The sequence below is a fragment of the Cannabis sativa genome, chromosome X (assembly GCF_029168945.1).
Source record: "Cannabis sativa cultivar Pink pepper isolate KNU-18-1 chromosome X, ASM2916894v1, whole genome shotgun sequence".
NCBI classification, from domain to species: Eukaryota; Viridiplantae; Streptophyta; class Magnoliopsida; order Rosales; family Cannabaceae; genus Cannabis; species Cannabis sativa.
The window spans coordinates 14,759,492-14,786,462 of NC_083610.1; the positions used below are offsets into that span (position 1 = coordinate 14,759,492).

Below are 26,971 nucleotides of genomic sequence, written 5' to 3' on the forward strand. Positions count from 1 at the left end.
AAGAATCAATATTTGGTTATAGATTCAAATTTATTTACATGATCTCTCTATTCGGTCTCTTCTCAGCATTTGTACGTGGATTATTTTTGTTGTGGTAATAGTCTTTCATTGTCTTTTATTCTTTGAGAAAATAATTTTTTCTATTTATGTGATGAAAGTCAACTATTTTATAGGATTAGCTTTAGGTTTTAAAAATAAAATCCTAAATTATTCTATGATAAGCTGAAATGAATTGATGAGAGTTGTTAGTAATTTTAGTTTGATTGTATTGATCCAAGTAATGGTTCCAACACAGCCACATATGAACTTTTTTCTTTGTTTGAACAAAGGACATGTTATGACCAAGAAAGAAGTAGCTCCAAGGCCTTTTGATCGCAAATGGGTAAGTCTATTGTGTTTTTTTAAATTTAGTAGGTTTTAGCTTGTAACATTGAATTTGTTTTCATCACATAATCGTTATGAAACTGAAAATTTTGTTTTTTTCGGCTTTTTAAAATTGAATTTGTAACAGGGTTCAATTATGCATTATGTGTAAAGATTGATTTATGTGTAAGAAATTTTTTCCAATGTTTTTGTCTAATTAATTTGTAAATGACATCAAATTTATACATTAAGTTTCTACTATTTTCAATTGCAGCCAGTTCGTTAGAAGTGTAAGACTTTTTTTTTCTCTTCTGATATAATTTTCAAATTTAAGCTATTTTTGTATCAACCTCTCTACCATGCAACTGTAAGTATATCTCAGTTTTTTTTTTTTTTTTAAAAAAAGATTAATTTCGATTCAAACATGGTTTCTTTTGCTCCTTCAGTTTTCTCCGGGCTTGTCCAAAGGCTCAATAGAGCTGGGCGTAATGTATTTGTGATTTAATTTATTGAATTTCTCTTGTTGAAAGAGCTCCATCTGTTACAGTGGTTTTTATGTTTGAGTAATTTATTGATTGTTTAGCTTGTTTACAGTGGTGGTCTTGAGTAATCATTAAGCTTTCTTAAACACTAATATATTACATTCAGTATTCAATAATAATCTCACTTTCAAATAACATAAAAAACACCTAGCATAAAATTTAATATACGTGCCTCACACGTAGTTTTTTGCTAGTAAGAATAAAAATGTGAATGAACATAAGAATATGAGGGCTCGTTTGGAACGCTTTATTAGATCGTATTGTATTATATTGAATTGTATTTTATGCAATATTTTTACGTAAAACTATATATGGTATTAAATTTTATGGACACCTAAATATATAATATTTTAGTATAAATTAAAGTTTAACATAAAATTATATAAAAATATAATATATAATCCAATTCAATATAATAAAATACAATACAATACGACCTAATACGGCGTTACAAACGAGCCCTGAATGAAATAGAATAAATTTTAAAATACATAAAAAACATTAAATTTTTTATCATTGGAATGATCTTTCTTTACATTTCAAAAATAAAATAAAATAAAAGTTATTTCCTTCATTCCATTTCATTACCTTCAACCAAAAGCTACTTTCTTCACAGAGTGAATGGATGAAGTCGTCTTCTCTGCAACTTGGAACCTTCGAACTACTTTCTTTCCCCCATGGAGTTCGACTCTCTCTGATTCCATTCTCTAACGCTTCCGTCGTAAATTTCTGTTTCCACCACATAAATAATTTCTCATTTCATGTTTCCTCCTTTTACCTTTTTTGGTTAAATCATAGTATTACTCACAGTCTTTTGTTTATCTAGGGAAAATTAAAGGTTTTCAACGGCTGCATTAACGACTGGAAAGCTTGCTCCAGGTGGAGGCCCTCCAATGGTGCTCTCGACTATTTTGCTGGTAAAACACTGCGTGTGTGTTTAAATTTTTTAATTTCAAAATTAGCTTAGGGATAATACACTTGAAAATTTGGAATATTTTTAGAATTGTTTTGCATTTTTCAATGGAAACTTAGGAACGGGTAGGATCATGTGTTATGGAGGGGCAGGCTTATGCTATCTAACTCTGTGCCTATCTCTACGGTGATCTTAAAAGCCACAAGAGACTAGTTTCATGTTCCTTTCATTGATGACAATGTAAGCTCTGGAATCTCCTCCTCTGGGACTGAGATCTTATTAGCTTCACAACATTTCTGTAGGTTGCTTTACCATTTTTTATTTTTATTTTATTGGTTTTTGTAAGCAACTTTTGTAAATTGCTGTAGATGGTGCCAGTAGTGATTTTGCATAGGAAAGCCATAGCAGTGCTTTTATGGTATTTTCTGGAAAACAATAAACCATTATTTTCTTACCATGGAGAAACTTGTTCATTGTAGTGATTTCATGGCCTCCTTCTGTCAGTCCCATGTTTTCTCCTATGCCTATATATGGAGATGCATCAAATTCACAGGTAATGTATTTTATATATTGCTCGTTGGATCTAAATTTCTTTTGTTCACATCAACTTAAACAAAAAAGAAAAAGAAAATCTACTGTGATTGGGTGTGTGATAGTAATCAGGTATCCATTCTTGCGGTCTTCAACGTCTGATTATATTTTCTTTTCCAATTTTGCTGTTTTCAGTTTTTTGGTAGTTTTCTTGCCATAGAAAATCCAGATTTATTAGTTTGTCTGCGAGTATGCTGAATGGAGTTCACAGAGAAGATTACTCCCCATGAAGGTGGATGCGCATTCATTCATGGTAAGTTCTAATTCACAACTGTGGAATTGTTTAATAATTTTGGAGCCTTGTTGTTCCTCTTATAATCTTATCTCCTCTTTAAGAAGAGTTGTCACTATGATCTCTACCTATTCATGTTTCATGCCCATTATCTGCCATTCCAGTCTCATTTGAAAGGTTTATTAAGTTTTATGTTTTCTCGAGCAACTTGAATTGATGTATGCATCTACATATGGATACTTTGCAATGATCTTTGTTATGGGAGTCCTTTTTATGGTCATATTCACTCTATTTTATTTCATTGAATAATCTTTTGTGAGATACTTTTCAAATTACTATAAGTTCCACCAAGTGATTGTGATGATTTGATTATAGCTGTTAACATTTGATGGCATTACGATATTATGCTGGTCATGTCGACATGGAAGCCTATTATCCTATTATTTGTGAAGAATATGAAAAAGATAGTGTTTATTTCTTTAAATGGAATGATTGCATTAGTAATGTAAAATGCTAACTTGATTGCTGTTTTTTTTCTTGTATGTAGTTCCTTCTTTCAATCTAAATTTATATACATGGAAGATTGGTAGTAGAGGGAAATGGTATGTATCTCACTCATATAAAGATATATGTATATAGAGTACATGCATCTATCGACCAACAATTTCTATCCGAATGCTCCTATTTTATGTTAGCAGCATATCTGTTGCTGCAGGTAAGATAAACAATTGTCCTAGACCCTAGTGTTATTTGGCTTTACATGGGAGTATTTATACTTTTCCCAAAATTATAACATTAGTAAAAGTTTTAAAGCTTTAGGATTATAACCAGACACCAGTTACCGCATTATCCTGCAATTTTAGTTGTTGAACTTACCACCTGTTTCTAGTAATTAAAATTTAGCCAATTACTATGTGGATGTTTTATTTTTCCTTCTTTTGCCATACCAAGTTTCCATAAAATTTCTTAATGGCTATTCAACTGACCCTGAGCCAAAAGTGGCTTACATGCACTTAGGTTAATAAGTTTTTGGGGAAATCTTTCACTTATTTATTCAATTTGCCAGCTGTCTAACTTAATTTATTCTTATCTCTGCTTTGTAACTCAGGGAATTAGATTCATTGTGCTTTCTTTTGATTTTCTGATCAGTAGGCACACTTGGTGCTTAATTGAGACTAAGAATCTCAATATCAAGAGATCCAAGGTTCGAACCTTGGTCTCATTCTAATTCCCAACCCTCACTGCTAGACCAAAATCTATTGGCTTATTTATTTGTTACTTAATTGACCATAGACCTATTTCCCTTTTTTACTTAGGAGTATTGAACACACCTGTAATTTTGAGTTTCATGTTACTTTTAACAAGAGACATCTCAAATACGGGACATCCTAATTCGGTTGAATGGGATGACAGTTTCTCTGGGCCATGTGTTATGTGTTGAGAACGGGAATTGAACTTTATGAGATCTAACCTCCTGTTGTTCCTCAGTAGCTCAGTGGTAGAGCGGTCGGCTGTTAACCGATTGGTCGTAGGTTCGAATCCTACTTGGGGAGATTTGATTCATTCTGTGCTTTCTTTTTGATTTGTCTAACGCAATATTTTTACTGAGCACTGCTAAATATTTATTTGCACTTTTTGAATCGGAACAGAATGAAGTCCTATGTGTTTTCTAAAAATACAGAATATAAAGAGGCATACATGTGCACTGGTTGCTAATGAAGTAGGTAAGTTTGCTAGGATTTATATTTTGAAATTTGGTTTTATTTTTTCACGGAGAAAAAGTTAGAGATATGAAACTCTTTTAATTTGATGTCAGATTGTAGCACTCGTGAATTTGATATGCATGTAGAACAATTGTTTTGTTTACTATTCAGCAATGTTAAACGAATGCGGAAAGTTGGCAGTATTTTCTTTTGGCTGCCGATGCCATTTGGGGAATTTAATTCTGGTGAAGTAAAGTTATGTTCTGGAGTTCTTTGTCTTCTTCTATTTTGTATTTTTGTTCTTTTAATGGTTGTGGGGTTAACTGTTTGGACCAAGACTACTATGTTAAAAATTAACATGCCTATACTTCTGATACAATCAGAGTATAGGTTTCTGGAACCGTTGCGTAGAAAGGGGATCCCTGGTTCAACTCTTCAGTAATAAAAGTAAGTTCAGATTATTGAACTATAGAGAGGCTGGAGTTCTGATTTGCTGTAAATTTCGTTTTTCATCATGACCAAGTTCATCTTTTTTATTTCTTGAACATCTCTTAAGTATTTACTTCTTTTTTCCACACAGCATTTTGAGAATTCTAGAGTCTCTAATACTTCACTTTCACCAACAGCAGCAGTAGAAGTCCCTGCAGGTTAATTTGACGAGATTGATTAGCTGACCACCGAGGAAGATTGGTGAATGCTAGTTTTCATAATCATACGAAAATTTCTCCCCAACATAGTGACAATAAAAAGACATGCCTTTGCTTTCGGTTGAATGGTCATCGTTTCAAAACCAAATTATACCAGATTCTCTATGACCAGTTTGCTGCAATGGATGCTATTCTAAATGGGAAAGATTCATTTGCGCTCCAGGTAATAAATGATGTTCGCTTCGTGCAGCTTGTATTTTTAAATTATATGTGACTAAAATCATCCCTTTGTTTCAAAGCTTCAACAAATATAACTCCAATTTCATGCTGGAGATTGTAATTGCAGGCTTGTTGAGTCTCTAAATACACTGTCATCAGATTTCATAATATAATTGTACATTTTTTACCTGTTTTTGATAGTTTAATTAGTATATTTAATATCTTTCATTACATAGAGATGTTGTAGGCTATAAGTGTCTTATATAAAAGTTTTTCTGTGATACTTCTATGATTCAAGCTCTCTTTCTCATTTTTGTTATGGTATAGAAAATCCGTTTCAAGCACCCAATATTGCACCAGGCTGCATAAGAAGCAAGCAGCTCTCTTATACTACTTAGATTTAGACATTGTCCATGAGTGAGTTCTTATGCTAATAAAGTTAGAAATGGTATATATGATGCCACGTCCTTTGAAACAAGACCCCCCCTTCTTTGTTGGGAAATAACAATTTTTTTATTGTATATATTTTGATATTGGGACCTCCTCTTTGTAAGGAGAGATATAGTATCATTAGGCTATATGTGATCACAACGTTTGATAGTAATGGTTGTTGGCTATAAGTATGTACCATTTCTCTATCAGAGGAGCTTAAAAACTAGAACTTCACTAATTAACATCATTGAACTAGAGTTTTATCAATTCATAAATGTATAAGACACGCTTCAGGGTTCTGAATGTTTCTCAATGGATCCCATATATAGGCTCTTAAAATTCTTAATGTACAGAAATATGCATAGCTCACAGTATGACATCTAAATGTTTTGTTTTTCTTTTCTAAATCCATCTTATTACAATTTTGTGATCCAACTATTCCTTTTGCAAAAATCTTCAATAGAGACTATCTTGTTCCTTTTTTTTTTCCGCTCTTGTTTTTGAAAAAAAAAAGAAAAGAAAAGAAAGAAGAATCTCTTCAGAATTTTCTTTAAAGATACATTGGTGTTGATTATGTTTCTTTATATTTTTGTCTTGTTTAACATTTGTTTTCGCCATCACGATCATCATAGTGGATGTGTGCAATACTTTATATCTTTTGCCCTCTGTATTTCATAGCTACTTTGGTGACTACAAAAAATTGTAGGTTGATGCATATTCCAAGCTATTCATAATAAAGGATATAACTGAGCTAATAAACTTAATTCTCCCATCTTGGAAAGGGGTGCACTTGTAAAATCTGAATATACTCAGCTCAAAAATATATTAATTTTAGCCAACTTTCTTCAAGGGATTGTGTCTAATGGTTCTCCTTGAGGATACACCATTTTATCATTATAGTTTACTAAAGAATTTACATTGTTATAGTTTCAATACTATTATCAGCCGAAGAAAAACAAGATTAACTAAAAAAAAAAAATCAAGTTACACACACAACAAATTAGAGTTCATTGTTAGTCAAAATTAATTTAAAATAAGTTATTTGTTAAAGTAATTTATGCCTTTATTAAATGTTTAGAATTATTTCATTATTTTCATTTTTCAAGTAGTGTGTTTTCACAATTATTGAAAATAAATATTTGAAGAAGTAAAATAATATCTTTCCCAAAAGTATTATATGCTATTTAAACAATTTTTTTTTGAAAGACTTTAAGAGTGTAAGATTAAAAAAATAATTTCATTTAAATAAAGGTGTTACTCTTATTAAATTGACTAACCAAAAGTTGAGTTAGGTAATATGTTTACTTATCATAAAACAAAGGTGTTATATATTTTTAAAACGATACATATGTATTAATGTGTATTCATTTTCCATTACAATGACAATGTAATAAGTATTAATTAGGATATCCCAAGTTGTCTTTGAGTAAATTCTGCAATAAATTGATTGAATGCCCAAAAAAACACTCTGAATTTGAGACTGAAAATCAATTAAAGACTGTTTTTGTTGCAGGTATTCAAGAATGTGCTGGACAAATATTTGAGAGTAAATTTTGTTGAGACTTTAGTAGCAGGGATCAGATGAGGTGTCTGTTGAGGCACACCACTTTAAGCAAATTGATCCCTCCAGAATCTTAAGGTAGAAAATCGATGCATATTCACTGTAGAAACTTTTCTTCTCTTGCAAGATATTCTATTATTATTATTATTCTTGCATGTGATATATATTCACCAGTTTGTTTATTTTTTATTTTTTTGGTAGAATTAAAATCATGGGCAACTTTGACTAGAGCTGTAATGCTGTATGAGTCGGATGTCCACATGATATCTAAATTATAGATGAAAAAATCTCTGTTCAGTTATGAGATCAATTAATCAGAAATTTCTTGCAGTTTGGACAGTGCATATATATAACTTCAGTTTATCTGTCATGGAAAAAAAAATGATACTTTATCACTAGCTTTCTTCAGTTGTTTGGTTTTTTGTTTAATTTGAAATCATTTGAGGTTTAGGACCACAAACAGAATAGGTTTGGTAGAATAATTGAGGAAATGATGTATAATGTAAGTATAGGATAGTACAATATATGTGCCTTATAAAATCTGGAATGAAAGGGACATTAACCATTTGTGGTTTAAGACCATAAACATGATGTTTCTCTCTTTCATTTCTTGTTAGTTGATTGACTTAATCTAATTAAACTTATTGGAATTAGATTAGAAAAAAGCAGGAAAAACATCATTTAAGTTTCGGATTAGGAATTGGTGATGCATAAAAACATTTAATTTGAAGGGAAAAAAGGAGAGAAAAGCACAGAAAAGGAGGAGTTGGGTAATAATTAGGACTGGAAGGAAAGAAAAGAGGCAAAAAGAAGTTTTGTGGAGAGGCAAGATTCTCTTGTGGAAGATGACATATGCGAGTAAGTTGTGAAAAGTAAGGAGGAGGGAATAGAAGGGAAGCTTTTAGTTTGTCTGGTTGTGCAGCCAAAGTTTTTATATTTATTAATGTAAAAAAAAAAAGAAAGAAAAGAAAAAGTGTCTCTTTTTACTATAGGCAAATGGCATATATTGTACCTTATAACCCTGCAACTAACGTATTTACTTTCTAAAAGCTTGGATATACCATAACCACCCAAGTTCCTCCTCTTCCTTTCGTTAATCCCTAGGCCTTTTTCTATTTAAGTGGATATACTGTGTGGGGGAAAAGAACTTTGGTCACCCCACTTCAAAATTATTGACATTATTTTGGGCTACCTGATTTAGAAAAGAAGAAAAATGAAACCCTTTTTATAATAGTTATAAGCCTTAACTTCATTAATGTGCTATGCAATGCATCAACAATTTTTCTCTTTGAATAATGGCTTTTATTTAATTTCTTAATAATCAGGTAATCTGAACCAGAGAAGACAGTTTAATATCAGGTTCTTGGCCATTCAAGATTATGTTAATGAATATATATATATATGCAATTATCTATTGGCTTAAAAGGTATTAAATTTGTAACAAAACGTTATCTGTTTATAGATATGTATGAGGAGAATATGCACAGAAATTGATAAAGGGTGTAATCAAGTGCATAGAAGACTCAGAATTTTGTGTGTGTTTTTTCATTTTTTTTCAAAGTTTCAATTGAGCATCTTTTCTATAACCGTTGACATTTACCATCTTTAATTTTTCTTTTTTTTTTTTCCCTCTTTTCTTTTCTTTTTCTTTATCGTTCTTTAAGTTCACTTACTGTAATAACTATATTTTCTAGAATTTATTTATTTTTTCTTGGACCACCACCACACTGAGCACAAAAACACACACACCATCAATCAGTTTGCCTTTCTACTCATGCTTACAACAAATTTTACAACTTCTCTACCCCATCTTTAGAAAAAGGCTCTAATCAAGTTCCTTTGAAATTCATGCAATTTTTTAAAAGAAAGTAAAAGTGAAGAGAAAAAGAATTTCTTGGGAAAACCTCATTCTTGAATTAGTAGGGAAAAAAAACAGAGGAAAATTATAAAGAAAGGGAGTTTCTCAAATTTCCAATCCTTATTGCTCAATAATAGTTAATGCTCCCGTGGTTATGATATAATGAGCTGGAAATAAATGATTTCATCTTTCAATATATTTCATTAAATAACAAATAAAGTCATAATGATAATGACCTCTATCAAGACACCCCCTTTGAGTTTTCATAATTCTTTATACTTGGAATTTGATTTCATCTTATCAGTGTACAAAATATATATTACATTACGAATTTACGACTAGTCCATGTGATAAGTGTGATTGGGTTTAAAGATTTCTCTATTAATGTACTTATATATTAACTAAATGTGACACAGTTTTCTTGGTAAAAAACAATGACTTGACAAGTTTTGCCATTTTTTTTTTCTTTCAATGAAGTTGACAAGTTTTGTGATTGAAATGTCCAAACTTGCTTAACATGATTTAATCAATTATTATTAAAGAAACTATCTTATATACTACTTTATACTACTTTTTAAGTTTTTTTTTTTTTTTTTTTTTTTTTTTTAATTTACAGTTTGGGTTACTCTGATAATTTTATGTGTATTGTTATGTAAATTTTGATTGTGATTTAGGTTGCTTCGTTAATTGCTATAAGAATTTTTATGTGAAATTCTTTAAAAATACTAAAAAATTTATTTTAAAGTGTTAAAAAAAAATCTATTATTATTATTATGGTATATTGTAGATATACACACATTTCACATATTTTTTTTAAAAAAATTATAAATAATTTATAGTATAAAAAATAAAGTTTAAAATAAGTACTTGCACCATTACAAAAAAATGAATACTACTTGAAAATGTATACAAAATTATTTGCGAAACTGACTTTTTGATATAGTAATAAATTATTATTATTTTTTTAAAATGGGCAAAATATGTCTAATATGTAACTATGTATTATATCTCATAAAAAACAAAAAAAAAACTATAATGTATTGTCATATATATACAAAAATTGAATTATAATTTATTAATATGTATTGTCATACTAGCAAGAAGTTACGTGCGAGGCACGTATATTAAATGTTATACTCGTTTTTTTCTATGTTATTTGAAAGTGATACAATTAAAAATTAAAGAAAAAATATTATTAGTTATTAGGTGAGATTATTATTATTTGTATAGGAAGAAATCGCAAATTAATTAATCTTATAATCTTAACTTTAATCAAATAGGGTTCTAGATATATGAACAATAAATAATCACGTAAAAATCAAAAATGATTATTTGAATAAAGAATTCAATATACACAGTTATATATATGAATCCCATTAATCAAAAATAATTATTCAATCTATGAACAATAATTTGTCACGCTATATGTTTCCCAATAAAGAAATCCACCTCATCATAGTCAAAAATAAATAATACATGTAATACAGATCTTTGTAATGGAGTACCTAAAAGAAACAAAACTTCAGTTACTATAATCGGAAAAGGTTTAAGTGAACTAAATAATGACTAAGAAGATCTAAATTACAAAATGAAAATAACATGTCTATATGAGTATGATTTTTTTGCTATATGAGCATGATTGATCTAAAAGAAAATAGATAAACCTATAAACATATAAATATACTTAATATTAATTTTGACAAAGAAACAATTTAATTATAAACAATTCTAAATATCAGCTTGACAATTTCAACACACTAATTACTCATTAAATAGCCATAATGTATACATCATGATAATTTTATTTTATTTGATATCAAATGATAGAGATTATTGAGGTTTTCAGCCATGGAAAACACACTATGATCAAAAAGTAATGCTTATTAATTGTATATTTCAAAGAAACCCTAATTTCCATGAATGTCCCTAATAAAATATAAACAATAAAGTTGTAAATTATAAAAAAAAGTAACAAAATTTCAATTAATATAAGAAATAGAACAAATTGAAGATTTATACAATACTGGAATTTGAACTCTTAGAGGCCATTAGCGAAGAGGCGAAACTCGTTAGATCCCCTAGTAGAACACTACCTTAATGGTCTGAACACAAAAATTGTAGAAATCAAAATATGAATAAATTAACATCATCAACAAAAGGAAAATTAAAGGGAAAAGACTTAATAATTACGTGACAAATAATTATTAATTGAATTAAAAAATTAAGATTATAAGATTAATTCAAATTATTGTTCATAAATTGATTCTAGAAAGAGTAAGAAAAAGAAACATCATTTCTTTGTGCCCAAACTCTTTCGGATTTTACAAACTTTTTGATATTAACAAAATTGTTGCTTTAACTTTTCATCACACTGGAAACATATCGTTTTAGCTCTATTAGACAACCATATTTTCCTTCCTAAAAAGTCATTTTTTTTTATAATTGAAAGATGTGACGTTTGAGTAATTACATGTATCGTGTAATTGAAGATTTGATGTTCAGTAATTTACATGTTGTGTAATTGAAGGTTTGATGTTGAGTCATTTTTTTGTTTTTATTTAATGATGTTTCTTTTTTTTATTTTTTTGATTTAAGGGGATTTATTTTATTTTTATTTTATTATATACAAATAAAAAGTCACCCATGAATTTATCATAGACTATCTTATTTTTAATATAAATAAAAAGTCACCCATGAATTTCTCATAAACCAAGAATTCGGTTATATAGGCACACTTTATATAGAATAGATGATTTACGAATAAAAAGAAGATCCAATTGGATCAGAACCTGAAATTGGGGGACGATTTTTTTGAATTTCTCACAGCGAATTTGCGTCAGATCCTCCATTTTTCGCAGATTCACTCATCCATCTAGACAACAATAAGAATTTGCTTGCTCTGTTTATTGAATAGTGGGAGTGGACTGCGATTGAAAAAAAATATATAAATTAATGAAGATAAATAGCTAGAGGAAACCTAAACGATTTGGTAAAAAAAAATTCCATATATAATTCGTTCTTTTCCTAATCTCTCTCAACAAACTAATTGTATATGCGGTTTAAGGTTCAATTTATTTTATATATATATTTTTAGTTTCTAGAGTTATAGTCGTAATTATATATAGAGTTGAAATATACTAACTATCAGTTCAAATATTAATAAGATTTATTTTATTATTATTTTATTACTTTATTAAATAAAAATAAAAAGTCACCCATAAATTTCTCATAAATTAAGAATTTCAGTTATATAGACACAGTTTATATAGAATAGATATCATGTTCTTTTTCACTATAGCTATCAAATTGTAATCCCATAATAATAAGGTTTGATAATTAAATTAATGTTATGAGTTTGATTGATTTTGTTTTTTTTCTAAAAAAGAGAGAGAAAACACGATGTTCCTACTCATTCTTTTTTTATTCATTTTTTTTTATTTTTTGCATTATTTATACATGATTTTTTTGCAAGTTATTTATACATGATCTAAATATTTATATATATATATATATTTATTGGGAGCTAATACAATAGGTATTGCGATAGGTATAATATGATTTATAGCCATTGATTTAATCGAATGACTTAAATTAACTCTTGGAAACTACACCATATTTAATGTTTTTTTTATTTATAATGAATTTTAAATATTAATTTGGATCCAACTAATTAACAATACTCCAAAACTAACTCCAAACCTATAATATTTTCTTACTTATTTACCTTATAACTTTTTGTAATTTCAATTAATTATTTTTTAATTTTGAATTTATATATTAATTTTATTTTCTACTCAACAATAATTATAGCTAAAAGAGTATAAAATATTCGAGTTATTTAATCATAAAATAATCAATACAATCAACAATATAATCATAGTCTAAGTGGTAAAATTCTCATACATCAACTACAATACTTATATTAATTATTATAAGTTGAACATGTTATAATTTTCTATAAGTATAATTATTGTTTTAAAATAAATTTAATTAAAATATATTTTTATGTAAATTTAAAATTAAAATATATATATAATTAAAATTAATTTGTTAGTAGATGTAAAATAAAAAGTAAAAAAAATTATAGTTTTGAGTTTTGTTACTTAAATCTATAATTAATAATATTCAAGATTAATTATAAATAAATAAATATATTAATTATGGTGTAGTTTTCAAGAGATAATTTGAGCCACTAGATTAAATTATAAATTATTATCCCTATTGATAGGTATTTTACCCAATACCTATTGTAATAGTCCCCATATATATTATATGAACACATATGCAAATATATATATATATATATATTTATATATATTTTAAAGGGTATACACATGGTTGTTTAAATTTCCTATTATGAAACAATAACTTTTGAATTTCCTTTTGCTTATTTATTTTTTTCCTTTAAAATATTGTATAAATAAATATTGGTATATATGCACTATAAAATTTTTTATTTTTAGTCACAACAAAATTTGTAATTAGAGATAAAAATGTTGTGGCTACTAATTATAGATTATTATTATTGTATTGTGACTAAAAGTATTAGCCATAAAAATTATAATTTATTGTGACTAAATGTGTTTTTAGTTTAGTCATAATATTTATTATGACTAAAACTAAATTAGTGACAATTTATAATTAAATATTATGTTTTAGTCAAAGTAACTTTTTTTTTTGTAGCTAAAAGTCTCATTTAGTTACAAAAAATTTATATTGTGACTAAAAAATTGTCACTAAAGATAACAGTTTTTTGTAGTGATGGTTGTTTAAAATTCCTACCAGAAACAATTTAACTTTTGAATTTTCTTTTGCTTATTCATTTTTTTCCTCTAAAGTATTGTATAAATAAATCTCATGATTCATCCCACATCCTACCATGTATATATTTATATATATATATATGATGTTTATCTTTTTCTATAGGAAGAATATAATTAAGTTTTTCAATGATAGTACATTTACATATCAAATATCAATCAATTTTTTTACTATAGTCACCATTCATGCATAAATTAAAACATAAAATATGTGTATTTGCTTCCTAGAGAAAGAAACAGAAGCCATAAGAGTTATTAATAATTATAATTAAAAAAGAAAAGGAAAGAAATAAAGAAGGTGGGTCGTGTGTGTCTAAAAGTCTAATTGGGATGATAAGGGTGGAGAAACTTCCACCGAGAAAGACCAAAGTTAGAAAGTAGTCAAAATGTGGGTGTTAATTAATGTCAAATTTAGGGTACATTTGATTTTTTTAAGATCCAGACTTCTGAATCTGAATGCATATCTGAATAATAAGATTCTAACTCTAAATCTGAATATTGAAATATTTAGACTGTTTGTTTTTCACACATCTGAATGTATTAATTTTTGGGACTTTTTTTATTTTGACACTTCAAAATACTTTTTTTTATATATATATTTTTACGAAATTCTACATAAAAACTCTTATAGAAACTAACGGAGCAACTTAAATCGCAATCAAAATCTACATAGAAACTACTGGAGAAACTATCTGACCAACCCAAACTGTAAATTTAAAAAATAAATAAATAAATTGATATATGGGGTAATTTTCTTAATTTTTTTAGTATTTTTAATTTTATGTTATTAACCAATTTATTAAATTGTATTTTATTTTAGAACAGAAAATATTTAATATTCAATTAATTATTAATTTTAAAATTTTAAAATATTAATTATTTGACATTATTGATATCATATCTCTTATAATAAACATTATTAATTTCTTTTTAGTTTCAGAGACACTACATTATTATTATTATTAATATTATTATTATATATAATATAAGAAAAATAAGGTAAAAACTAATTACTTTTGAAAAAAAAATAATAAAATTATATTATTATACATCATATTATCAATCATGTCAAAATTTAGTATAAATACCTTTAAAATATATGTACAATACGTTTAAAATATAGTGACGTGATGGTGATGTTGTAAAAGAGAGGAGAGAAATTGATAAGACAATTATAAATATTAGAGAAATAAAATAGATAGATGTCTGAATTTTATTAAGCTATACTTATACATCTGATTCGGTCAGATGCTTTAAGTGCCAATAAGTGATTTATAATAATAAAAAACAAATACTCTTAATGGGTCTAAATCTGGTCCAATCAGATCAGATGTATCATTAAGTGTAAACAAATAGCCCCTAACAACTTAAAATTAAAATGTGTATATATTATATATAAATATATATATATATATATTATGGTTTGGTTTAGTCATAATATAATTCCAAAGAAATTAGGCTTATTACTACTAATCAAAGGTGAAGCTATCGCACTATACTATTAATTAGTTAGTTTTTAAAAAATAATATAAATACAAAACAAATACTATCTGCAGTGTGTCAACATCTTAGCTAGGGTTCAATCCCCATAGTACAAGGTATGGCCCCTTCTACTCATGACAAAATATTTACAGCAATAACAATTTCTTTTAATTGAACCGTTTATATATGTATATATATATATATTTATATCATATTGTACAAGTTGGGACTCGAACCTATTATTATACATCCTATCATGCAATATATATTAATTAATCAGATGAGAAAATAAGAACATAGATGTGTATGTAACATATAAATTTATATGTGTATATTAGCAAAATGAAAAAAGAAAAATCATTAAAAGTATATATAGGGACACTTTTGTTTTGGGTATAGTGGTCCTATAGCTAGTATAGGAAATTTCCATTTGCTACTTTACTTGCAAAAGGAGAGGTCGCATGAGTAAGTTTTTTTTCTGTAACAAAATGACAATTTTTTAATAGCATTTCTCTATGTTTTTACTATACAAATTGTAATGCTAACAAAAAGAAAAAAGATCTCGAGCTTTAGCTTTTAGGATAAAATTTCAAAAGATAACAAAAGCTTTTTAATTGCTTTGATACAATGTTAGAATTTAGGATGAAAATTTTATATAGGAGTAAAATTAATACTCTATAAATTTTATATAGATATTTAATTTCAACACTGTGAAATTAATTATTTTAGTAGTTTTATATGTAATACCGCGCATAGTTTAAAATTTATGTACATGATTAGTATAGCATACCACGTACGTAGTTTCGTTTTAAACATGTTATACATTGTACATGAAAACATATATATAGATACAGATACATGTAGTCTACCATATACATATATATTTATAGATAAATTGGGGTAAGCTTTATTTGAAGATGACAAACACATATAATACATCCATTGAAAATACGACAAGTTGTAGGGTACTTTATAACACTCAAGCTTAAGACATCAATTATTAATTTCAGAACGAAAAAACGTACCATATATGTTGTTCTTTTCTTTCATTTTTAAATTAGTTATGATATTAATATAAAATTAAAGAGAATTACTTGATATACTATATTTTTTATTTTTTTTTATTTTATAACTTAAGTTGTTTTGGTGATTGCTATGTTATTATGTGAATTGCTATGTAAATTTTTGTAAAAATATAAAAAAATTGCTTTAAAATATAAAAATTAAAAATTACAAAAATAAATCATAAAAACCTCGTCATCTTTATTTTTAATTATCAAAATTACTTTACCTTTATTAAATTTTAATATATATATTATTTGTTTTAAATATATACAACATTAATACATATATTCTCATTTAAAAAGAAATATTAAAATTTAAAACAATTAATAAAATATATTTAGAACAATAAATAATGAGAAATTCACATATTATACTAACTTTTGCCATGCATTTTTTTACAAAAAATACTGGTAGGCGGTATTTTTTACTTTTTTACTGTGTATTTTTATAAGTTTCATACTGCAGTATACTGTGTTTATTTTTTGGTTTTTTTTTTGTTTGTTTTAGTATTGTTTTACGGTTGTTTTCCATAATTTATTTTTTTAACGTTGATTTGACTGTTCTTGTTCCATCTTGCTGGAATTAATGATTGTTTTCAGGGTGTTCTCGTGGTATTGTGGTGGTTATATCTGTAGTGTGGAAGATGGAGGCTATAAAATACATTTCTTCTTCCTTCTCTATGGTTATTTTGTGGTTATTTTTTATTTTGGTTCTCCTAAAAATACATTTGACGAGCTCACTAGAAAAAAAGTTTTGAAGTGTGTGATTCTTTTATATTTTTCTAAGTGGTTATATCTACTTATTGTTTTACATTTATTTTTGTGTTGTTTTAGTAGTTTTTTTGTTCTGATTTTTTAAGATTGAGCTTGCAAATATAACTGCTATTGCATTGAGTATTGAGGCTATGCAGAACATTTTTTAGTTTTTTTTAATCATGTTTTCCTTTCTTTTGTTTGATTTGTTTTAGTATTGTTTTACAGTTGTTTTACAGTTGTTTTGCCATGATTATTTATTTGGCGTCGATTTCACTTTTTTTTTTCTCAATCTCATCAGAATTAATGATTGTTTTTTGATTGTTCTGGTGTTCTTGTGGTAGTTCTGTTCGTAAATGTAGATGAGAAGGCCTCATTTTTTTGTGTGTTTACAGTATAAAAGAAAAAAAATTAACCAAGATAATATAAAAGTAATTTCTGCCATATGTGATATTTTTGTAAATTTTTAAATATATAAAAAATAAATTTAAGGATATAAATAGCATTTTTAATTTAGTTATTAAAATATTTTAAAGCTGTAAATGTTGTTAAGTATATTTTTACCTTTTAAGTTTTTAACTATATATTCTACATTAGCCTGCTTAAAAAAAAGAGAGTTTGGATACAAATCCGTGATATAAAGCTGGATTGGATATATATCATACTTAGGATTGTTCGTGCGGTAAGTTGAAAAATGCTTCTTTTATTAATCAATTAACCAAATTTGCCTCTTATTTTATATTTATTTGAAACATACCTCTTTTTATATGTATTGTACCCAAAATACTCTGACATAAAAGAGTCACATAGAGAGTATCTTGAAGTGACATGGGCAAAATTAGTACAATGTTTAAAAAAAAATGTAAAAATGATAGACTTTATAAAAGAGGATAAAAATGAAAGAGAACAATATAAAAATGTATAGAATGTAATTTCCTCGTTGTTCATTGTACTACTTAAGTTTTTTTTTATGAAAAAAAAAAAAAACTCAAGTTTTGTACTACTTAAGTTAACGGACAAAAATGGTTATTATTTTTTGCACGTGATCACATTTTTAACCCCACCTACTTCGAATAAATAAATAAAAAAGATTAATATAAAAAACTTGAAAAGGCAAGTACTACATTTAAAAAAAAAATAATGGATGTGATATTTAAAATGTAGCCGATTCAGAATACAGTTTGATTTTTTATTTTTTAAAAAATGGTGCAAATTAATAACGTACGTAATCGGTCCAGCAAAACTTAACAATAATTATTGTAACGAATATTCTTATATTATATCATTGCTTTCAAATGAAAAAAAAAAAAAAGCATTAATTCATAGTTAAGAAAAAAAAAAAAGCATTCATATATTATAGGACCCAAATGTCGTTGTCGTTTAAGCAAAGAAGACATGTAGTGATTTACTCTTTTACCCTCGTTCGAAAACTCAACAATCAGCCCAGCTTTGCGAGGCTGCAGCCTCCGCGAACCCGAAAACTTGTGGCTTTAACAAAGAGCTGTGAACTCGTTGATCCAACGGCGGGAACTCTACGCCCCCGGTGTACGTTAGCATGTCCTTAACGTCACCACCACCAGTATTATTATTATTATTGTTGGTGTCAGCAGTCAAACCAAGAAAATCCCTGGTCAATCGGTCGCTTTTACGCCACGTGGCAAGGTCATCGGACGTCAACCCACGTCCAAGGATGAACTCGTTCGTTGTCACGTGATGGCGACCGCTCATCACCCTTCCGAGCTGATCAGTCACGTGACCCACTGACTGACCGTGACCTTGGCCCTGGACCTGACACGAGTGCGCCCCAGACGCCACGGCTCCGACTGTGGCAGCCTTCTGTAGCAGCGCAGTGGCCGATAGGTGCGCTGACGTGGCCATCTGCGAGCTGCTGACGTGGAGGGTTTGGAATGGGGAGCCAATCAAATTGAAGCCCTTCTGGCCCGGTTGATCCGCCGGGTTCTGCTGCGGCGTAGAGTCTGGGAAAATCATCAGTGGCTGTTGCGAATGTGGTGGCGGCGGTGGCTGGAAGTGATGATTCTCGGGCTTGATGACGTGGAGTAGCGGATGACGCGGTTGAGTGGTGGTGCTAGGGTTAGGGTTTTGATGAGGTGTGGTGTCCCAAATGTGAATGGGACTCGGTTGGTTTGTGAAGTTGTGATGATGAGTTGCTGCTGTAGAGAAATTAGGGAACAGTGATTGGTTAGGGTTTGCTGCTGCCACAGCCGCCGCAGCTGCTGCTGCGGCGGAGAGTCTTGCGCTTTCTTCGGCTAAAGCATCACAAAAGGCTCTGTGGGTTATGAAGCTATCCTTTCTGCATAACACAATAACATATATATCAATGAATTCAATCGTATAATTAAAATTGGTGATCACTTGAAATTATTGTGTTCTTGCATGTGATGCATGGAAGCTTACCATAGAAAAAGTAGTGATATGAAAAAAAAATGTTTTTTTAGTAAAAAAAAAAGGAAAAGAAAGTTAAAGTGTGTGGCTCAGCTCAATGTATATTTGGATACATGATGTCATAAAGGAAATGGCAATGGGTAATTTTTGGTAAATTGAATGAAACATTAATATTGGTAAGCAGTGTACTGAGAAAGTGGGAACTCGTGCATGGAACACACTAAATATAAATATAACCAATGAGAAAAAAGAAAGAAACTCAAAGTAAATGCAAAACCTAGACTATATCTAAGTCTAAGATATGGATATTCAGGTCAGGAGGCTAGCTAGGAAATATTTCTAAAGCAATATCTCACCATATATATACAATCAGAAATATTTTCAGATGTTATCAGTTTTCATAATGATGATGAAATTCAGAGAGTTTTGTCTGTGCGCTCTGCATGTATTAATAATGACACTTGCACTATATACTTTTACAATAAAATTTATAAATAATATTATATTTTTTTTTGTGTCACGGGCTGGTTTTCTCAACCATTTACATACCAACGAAATTAACCCCACAAAAGTAATCAGTCATATTGTTTATTTTTTTTTTTGGAGACAAGCAGATCTCCATCATTATTTTCGAGACTGCAGTCAAGATCTTGAAAAGTACTCTAGCTAGCTATTAAAGAAACAACTTATTTCTCAATTAATTAAAATTGGGTGGATTGAGTGTGTATACGTATATGGCGAAATGCATGCTTAATATATGGAATCGAACGTATACAAGGACTTTGAAAATTGAGAGATTAATTAACATTTATAATTTATTATAATATATAATTTCTTTTAATTTTAATGTTATTATTTATTTTATTTCCAAAACACGAAAATGCAGGGTTCAGATATTATTCCAGAGATATATAGCTTTCGGTTCCTCTTGCAAATGTTCTCAGTTTTGACAGATACTTTGAGTTTAGTGTTGTCTATTTCAGAGCAAACAGATATATATTCCATGCAAACAGCTTACCACTCTTAGCTAATAAAATATTATAATTACCAAACAAATAACCTAGCACATCAAAATTTCCATATTTGACAAAAGAAAAGACCATTATTAATTTTGTGTTAGATGGAGAGAGAAATATTGACGATCATGAAAATTAAAAGAGGGTATTTTTGGGTATTGAAAATTAATGTGTACCTGGAGAAAAGGGTTCCACAGTCACATCTATACTCTCTGGTACCACAGGTCTTAGAGTGAGCCTTCCAATCAGATTGAACAGCATAGATCTTAGAGCATTTTTCACACTTCCACTTCTTCTCTCCATGTTTTCTAGAGTAGTGTTTCTTTATACCCGTTAGATCTCCAAGAGCCCTTGAAGGGTGGTGATGAACACACGTGGTCTCAGGGCAAACATATGCTCTCTTCTTGATCATCTCTTTGTTGCTCCTTTGTTTAAGTTTCCATGGAAGGTTATGACCTCTTCTGTGTAGCTGAAGGTTTTGGTCTCTCTGAAAACCTTTGTTGCATATCTCACACACAAATCTATTTGTGGCTAGAAGTGTCTTTGGGGATAATGCAATCACTTCAGCATCTGGGTCTAATATAGTATAATCATAATTAAGGTCAGAATTAAATTAAAATATAACATTAATATGTAATTCAAATTTAATATTCTATAAATATAAGTACCTGGGTGTCCAGGGAGACTTCTTTTCTTCTTGATTTTCTGTGGTTGCTGATCATCAATACTAATAATATTATTGTTATTATTATTATTATTAATATTAATATTATTGTGATCAGAAAAGTGTGAAAGTAGTGGATTATTATTATTGTTATTATTATTATTAAATATTCCCCCAAAATCATGGAGTCTAGTACCAGAAGAAATACTAGCAGCTTCCTCAGACAAATTAGAAGTTGAATTAGACATGGCTACAGAAAACATTGCCCTTGGAAGAAAACTCCAATAGAGAAAAACAAATCACTATATTATTTTTTTATAATAAAATTGAAAAAAAAAAAAAAAACTGGACCTGAGAAGTAAAGCTATATAGCTTGCAAACTAGCTATGTATACTGATCGTTTTCTCTCAGCTTTATAAATAAGACCTTTTTTCTTCAAGTGTGTAGTATTGCCCCACTTTTTTACACCTCTCAGAAAATAACACCAAAGGAAGACACAAAATAATCGGAGCTCAATTTTGGACTACTCAGCGGACCAAAACAAGGATTATTTATACATGAAAGATCATCATGATCATGATCAGGTGGCAGAGCATAAGGCACACATAAATATAGTCTATTGGGTGGTAAAAAAGTAATATATATATATAATTTAAAAATAATAAAAAAAAAAATCTCGTGAAGAGATGATGATGACGGGTTATACTCCAAAGTCGCTATCTAGGCCATGGATAATATTGCTTCTCTGAACAGCTCTGTAGCACAATTATCTACAGCTAGATCGATCATCGTTTATATATATATTAAATATCTCTCTCTTCTCTTTCCTTTAAAACTCAATAATACAAAAACAAAGTAATATATAATCCAAACATGGATAGAACAGAAAATCAGATATATGGTTATTGCTCTCTTGTTTTTTTAGAAGTGTTTAATTTTCTCTGAGTGCTCAGCTGGGTTATTACCTCTTCACACAACTGATCAATATATATATATATAACCCTATCCTTTTATCTATTTATTATGTAGTACATATATATATAGAGAGAGAGAAAGAGAGGGAAAAATAATGATACAGTACTGAGAGTGCTATGATTACAGTGGCAGACCAAGGAAGATAGATTTTAGAAAGTGTATGAAGGAAAAAAATTTCTAAGAATTTTTTGTGAAGGGCAGAGAGAGAGAAAGAGGTGGGTCGATGATAAGGAAGAAAATATGAGGAAGAATCCCAAACCCTACTTCTTGATTTTTTTATTCAACAAATTTGTTAATTATGTTTTTTGTTATATAATAGTTAATTTATTGATTTAAATATTTGCTTATAATTATTTTTTTCTTTTCAATTCTGACGTTGGCACTTTCTGTCTTTTCCTTTGCTCCTGTAATAAAATACCCAAACTCTAAAAGGCCGTTGATTTGAATGGAATGATATAATTAAAAGAATATTGATTTATTTACAAATATATATATAGTTTTTGTTTTTTTTTTTTTTTGCTAAAAACAAATATACAATATTATGCATATATTAATATATGACTTATTAGTAATATAATTACCTTGATAAGCTTAAAAAGCTTGTTGTTGGGGCTGGTAAAAAAGGCAGAGAGAGATAATTATTATTACATGGACCAACCTTATAATAATTCTCATGATCAACCCTTTTCTATAAAAAAAACCCCACTAACTATACAAATATGTACATGATTGATCTATTGATTGTCATAAACCTCACATTACTACTTTAAACATTAGAATAATAACCAAAAACAATTATGTGAATAGGATTTACTTTTGTACTTTACTTCTATATTACCTTTCTTCATTGTTATTAGTTTTGCTTTCTCAGGACCCTCCATATATATCCAATTGCATGCAGAAAATGTATAAGATATATATTAATAATAATAGAGTTAATTATTAGCAAAGCTGGGGCTAGTTACATGTTTTATTATCATAAAATATATCTTTTTATGTACATGTTTCTATATCTCCTACAAAAATTGTCATTTCTTTAATATATTTTTAATTAAACTACCTTTTTGTTAGTTTAATTTGTTTTAATAATATGTATATATGTCATAGGTAATATAAATTACCCATCAAAAGGTTTTCTTTTAAGAGAATTGGTAAAAAGTATTATTGTTGCCTAACACTTTTCTCAGTGTGTTATACTGTTGGTGTAATTAAATATCGAATACGATAAACTTAAAAGAAATATAGCTAAAGCGCAATTTATTATAAAAGATGTTGGACACCACTAATATCCGATAACAATGCTTATTTTTTAAACTCATTGACATATTATCTTTGTTAATTATTAATTATTCTACAGTTGTGGTTTTCCCCTACCTTTTTGTCTCTCTTTTAATTTGAGTTGTGTTATATATATTCTACTACACCCTAGTGTACAAAAGTTCTCAAGCAAACCCCACTCAAGGGGCACTTGTGAAGGCCTCTTCTTTTTATTTTTATTTCTGTTTTCCCTTTTTCTCTCAACTTTATTTATTCCAAACCCAAAACGAAAGCCATATGGAGGGAGACAAATTGTCCTCTTTGTCCTCCTAACACTAAAAAAACTAGTAAACTGAATCAAAACATCTTCAAATTTTACGGTTATATTAGTATTGTCTCTGAGTTGGAAAAAAATTGAGATTTATAGATATTATACATATTTATATATTCTCTTTACGCGTGAGCTAAACAAAATGGGCAGCAAAGCAAGCAACCATGCAAAAAACCAATCTATAAGACCATAAGCGTGTAAGGAAGGGCATAGGCCCCATATGCCTTCACATATATGAATAAGTACTTTGGTGGGCTATACATATGAATGTGATGCCACATGATGATATATCCTCTAAATTCTAATAATGAATGCCTCTTTATTTATATGTATATATATATTTATGAAATCCTTTTGGGAATCCAATGTGTGGGGTTCTCTCTCTTTTTTCATCTCTAGCTAATATAGCTAGCTATAATTTAGTAATCTTTTGAATATACATACTGCGCGCAGGAGAGCTTTTTGAGTGAGATTCATTTGTTATCTCTATTCCTTGCTTTTTGGATAAGATGATGAAGATTTATATATATTCTTCATTTTAATTTTTTCTCAACTACCACCTTTACATTATGGCAAAGAGATTCGGAGTGCATATATATTACCCCCAAAATCAATATATACTATTTAAAAACAAAAAAAGAAGACACGTACATTTTACTAAGTGAAAATTATTTTGGGAAAAAATATTTATTTTATAGGTCGAAAGGACTATATATATATTGCATCGCTGAGTTTAAATTTTCTCGATCGAACTGGGTATAAAACTAAAATGTATATATGTACTTTCACTCGTATATATATAGGATGATATGGATTATGGATCATTAATTGTAAGTATCGTTCAATTTTTTATACAATAACTTAAATTTTACAGATAATTGTCTCCATTAATTGTCATTAATTTGAAGCTTATATATTATTGATAAGATATAGGATTTGGTACGTAATACAATATCATTTTTTTAGGGAGTTCGATCCATTTCACAAGCTAGAAAATGTTAAGGAACACCTTAAGTGTCAAGTAGTGAAAAATAAAAAAAAACTAATTATTATAAATTTCACAATTTGATTTTATAAATAATATGAATTTTTTTTTTTTACATTATGGAGAGAAATTTTAATTTAGGACCTTCTCTTTATAAGATTATAAGAGGAGATGTGGAACCATTAAACTAAGTTTATGACCCTATATATAAAAAATGTTAAATACACCTTAATTAAGTACGCCAAGTAGTAAAAATAAGAGACTTATTTCAATATAAATCTGACACTAATAAATAATATAAAAAACACTATTAATTATTAATTGACACGTAGATGTGATTTGATATGTCAAATATTAATAGCAATATACTCATTTACATGTCAATACTCAATCGTAATTAATTAAATTTTACATTATTTTAGAAAAGAAAAAAAATGGAAAGTATAGGTGGCCCATGGGAATAAAATTTAATTTTGAACCTTATTACTTGAGGGAACTGAAGAGAGCACATGAAGCTAATGATATAATACACATAAATATATTCTGTTTAGTAACAGTAGTTGGTTGCTTTCTTTTGAATTTGATTTTGCTTATTACAGTTGTCTGTTTAATTTTCTGCATGCAGAGAGAAGAGACCATTGATCATATTGACGAATGAGAAAAGAAAAGAAAAGAAAAGGCCACGCGGGCCATAGCTGATCACGGGTTTTTCTATTTTGAGATTCTCTCATGCAATAGTAATAAATAATAAACATACTATCATTTTGCTTATTTCGAACCCATAAACACCCATCTATACATTCAACTTCCTTTATTTATTATTTTACCAAAAAATAAAAGTAAAAAAATCCTCTATTTTCGTCTTATTCCATTTATATTCTCTCACCCTCTTCTACTACTTCTATTCTACTATTCTTCTCTCTCTTCACCATCATTTTTAATAATCATTAAATCATGAACATTTTACAATCTTTTATACATTATTATAATTAATTACAAAATATGTGCAAAACATTTATTATTATTTTCTCCCACATTTTTTAATACAATTAGAAATTTTTTTTCAATTTTTTTATGATATATATGATAATAATTATTAACTATTATATATTTCTTTTTTTTTAGATTCTATAATTCTTTCTAAATTTAAATACAAATGTACTTAATATAAATACATAATTTCATACTATTATTGACTATTATGTATTCATACATTTTACAAGTGTTTTCTTTGGATTTGTATTTTTTTTATTATTATTTGTGTTATAAATGTATGCAAATTTTTTTGTTTATATTTTGTTGATATATTATCACATTTTTGTTTATTATAAAATATATGATTCTCAATATAATTTTTTATTTTTTTTAACAAGGTTATAAATAATTTTTATTTTTTCCATAAATAATTTTGTGTTCATTAGGTAAATTATATACCTAGCTATATACTTATGTACAGTTTATATTTTATTTATTTTAATTAAATAATGTTTGAAGTTTATAAAGTTATGTTTGTTTATTTATTTTTTGATGTAAGAATTATTTTTCAATAGATAAATTCGTTCACCAACTCATTAGAAGATAATCAACATATAGAAACAATAGAAAAAAAAATATATCTATGTCTATTTTTATTTTATTTTCTATTAATTAAATATACTAATTTAATAAACAAAATAATAATATTCACATATAGCTTTATTATATCACTCTATGTCTGTCATGTTTATTTTTTAATAATTTTTTAAAAAATAAATATTAATATATATATATAAATTGTTTATCTTTTTCTTTTTCTTTGTGTATTGTGTCATGTTTATTTTTTATAATTAAATAATATTTGAAGTTTATAAAGTTATGTTTGTTTATTTATTTTTTGATGTAAGAATTGTTTTTCAATAAAAAATTCGTTCACTAACTCATTAAAAAATAATTAATATATAGAAACAATAGAAAGAAAATATATTTATTTTAGTATAGTATGAATTGGCTATGTCTATTTTTATGTTTACAATTATAATAAACATACTAATAATATAAAATACTTTGTTATATATATATGTTTATTTTGTTTTCTATTTATTAAACATACTACCTTAATAAACAAAATAATAATATTCACATATGTTTATTACATCATTCTATGTGTGTCATGTTTGTTTT

At 27.8% G+C, this 26,971-nt stretch overlaps 2 protein-coding genes, 1 long non-coding RNA gene and 1 other non-coding gene across 9 annotated transcripts; 3 read left to right on the forward strand and 1 right to left on the reverse strand.

Moving 5' to 3' along the window:
* The first annotated feature begins 1,480 nt into the window (after nt 1-1,480).
* LOC115718720 (uncharacterized) lies at nt 1,481-4,497 on the forward strand. Of its 5 annotated transcripts, none has more exons than XR_009684890.1 (4): nt 1,481-1,626; nt 1,732-1,822; nt 1,938-2,662; nt 3,189-4,497. XR_009684890.1 is itself a non-coding variant. In XM_061105495.1 (3 exons), the coding sequence occupies exons 1-3, from the start codon at nt 1,531-1,533 to the stop codon at nt 2,567-2,569; spliced, it is 459 nt and encodes a 152-aa protein (XP_060961478.1). In that variant the 5' UTR covers nt 1,481-1,530; the 3' UTR covers nt 2,570-2,942. The 5 variants fall into 5 exon arrangements, 1 of the variants encoding a protein (XP_060961478.1); XR_009684889.1 differs by lacking the exon at nt 3,189-4,497 and having other exon boundaries at nt 1,938-2,116; nt 2,298-2,942; XR_009684887.1 differs by lacking the exon at nt 3,189-4,497 and having other exon boundaries at nt 1,938-2,058; nt 2,298-2,942.
* On the forward strand, nt 4,123-4,194 carry TRNAN-GUU (transfer RNA asparagine (anticodon GUU)). The gene has a single exon. It is a non-coding gene; the product is annotated as a tRNA-Asn (tRNA).
* Nucleotides 4,498-4,501: 4 nt separating the features above from the next.
* Nucleotides 4,502-9,216, forward strand: LOC133031807 (uncharacterized). 2 transcript variants are annotated; one of them, XR_009684892.1, is made up of 3 exons: nt 4,502-5,214; nt 7,156-7,281; nt 8,529-9,216. It is a non-coding gene; the product is annotated as an uncharacterized LOC133031807 (long non-coding RNA). The 2 variants fall into 2 exon arrangements; XR_009684891.1 differs by lacking the exon at nt 8,529-9,216 and having other exon boundaries at nt 7,156-8,138.
* A 9,186-nt stretch (nt 9,217-18,402) lies between these two features.
* LOC115719024 (protein indeterminate-domain 12) lies at nt 18,403-22,479 on the reverse strand. The gene is made up of 3 exons (XM_030647934.2): nt 21,268-22,479; nt 20,776-21,175; nt 18,403-19,491 (listed from the first exon to the last, which is right to left on the reverse strand). Exons 1-3 carry the CDS (start codon nt 21,524-21,526, stop codon nt 18,612-18,614), a joined length of 1,539 nt encoding a protein of 512 aa, XP_030503794.2. The 5' UTR covers nt 21,527-22,479; the 3' UTR covers nt 18,403-18,611.
* Between the last annotated feature and the right edge of the window lie 4,492 nt (nt 22,480-26,971).

Coding starts and splice junctions, on each gene's coding strand:
- LOC115719024 (XM_030647934.2), bottom strand. CDS start 21,526: ATGTTTTCTGTAGCCATGTCTAATTCAACTTCTAATTTGTCTGAGGAA. Junction 21,176..21,267: donor AAGTCTCCCTGGACACCCAG/GTACTTATATTT, acceptor ATACTATATTAG/ACCCAGATGCTGAAGTGATT. Junction 19,492..20,775: donor TGTGGAACCCTTTTCTCCAG/GTACACATTAAT, acceptor TGTGTTATGCAG/AAAGGATAGCTTCATAACCC.
- LOC115718720 (XM_061105495.1), top strand. CDS start 1,531: ATGAAGTCGTCTTCTCTGCAACTTGGAACCTTCGAACTACTTTCTTTC. Junction 1,627..1,731: donor CATTCTCTAACGCTTCCGTC/GTAAATTTCTGT, acceptor TTGTTTATCTAG/GGAAAATTAAAGGTTTTCAA. Junction 1,823..2,297: donor TGCTCTCGACTATTTTGCTG/GTAAAACACTGC, acceptor TGTTCATTGTAG/TGATTTCATGGCCTCCTTCT.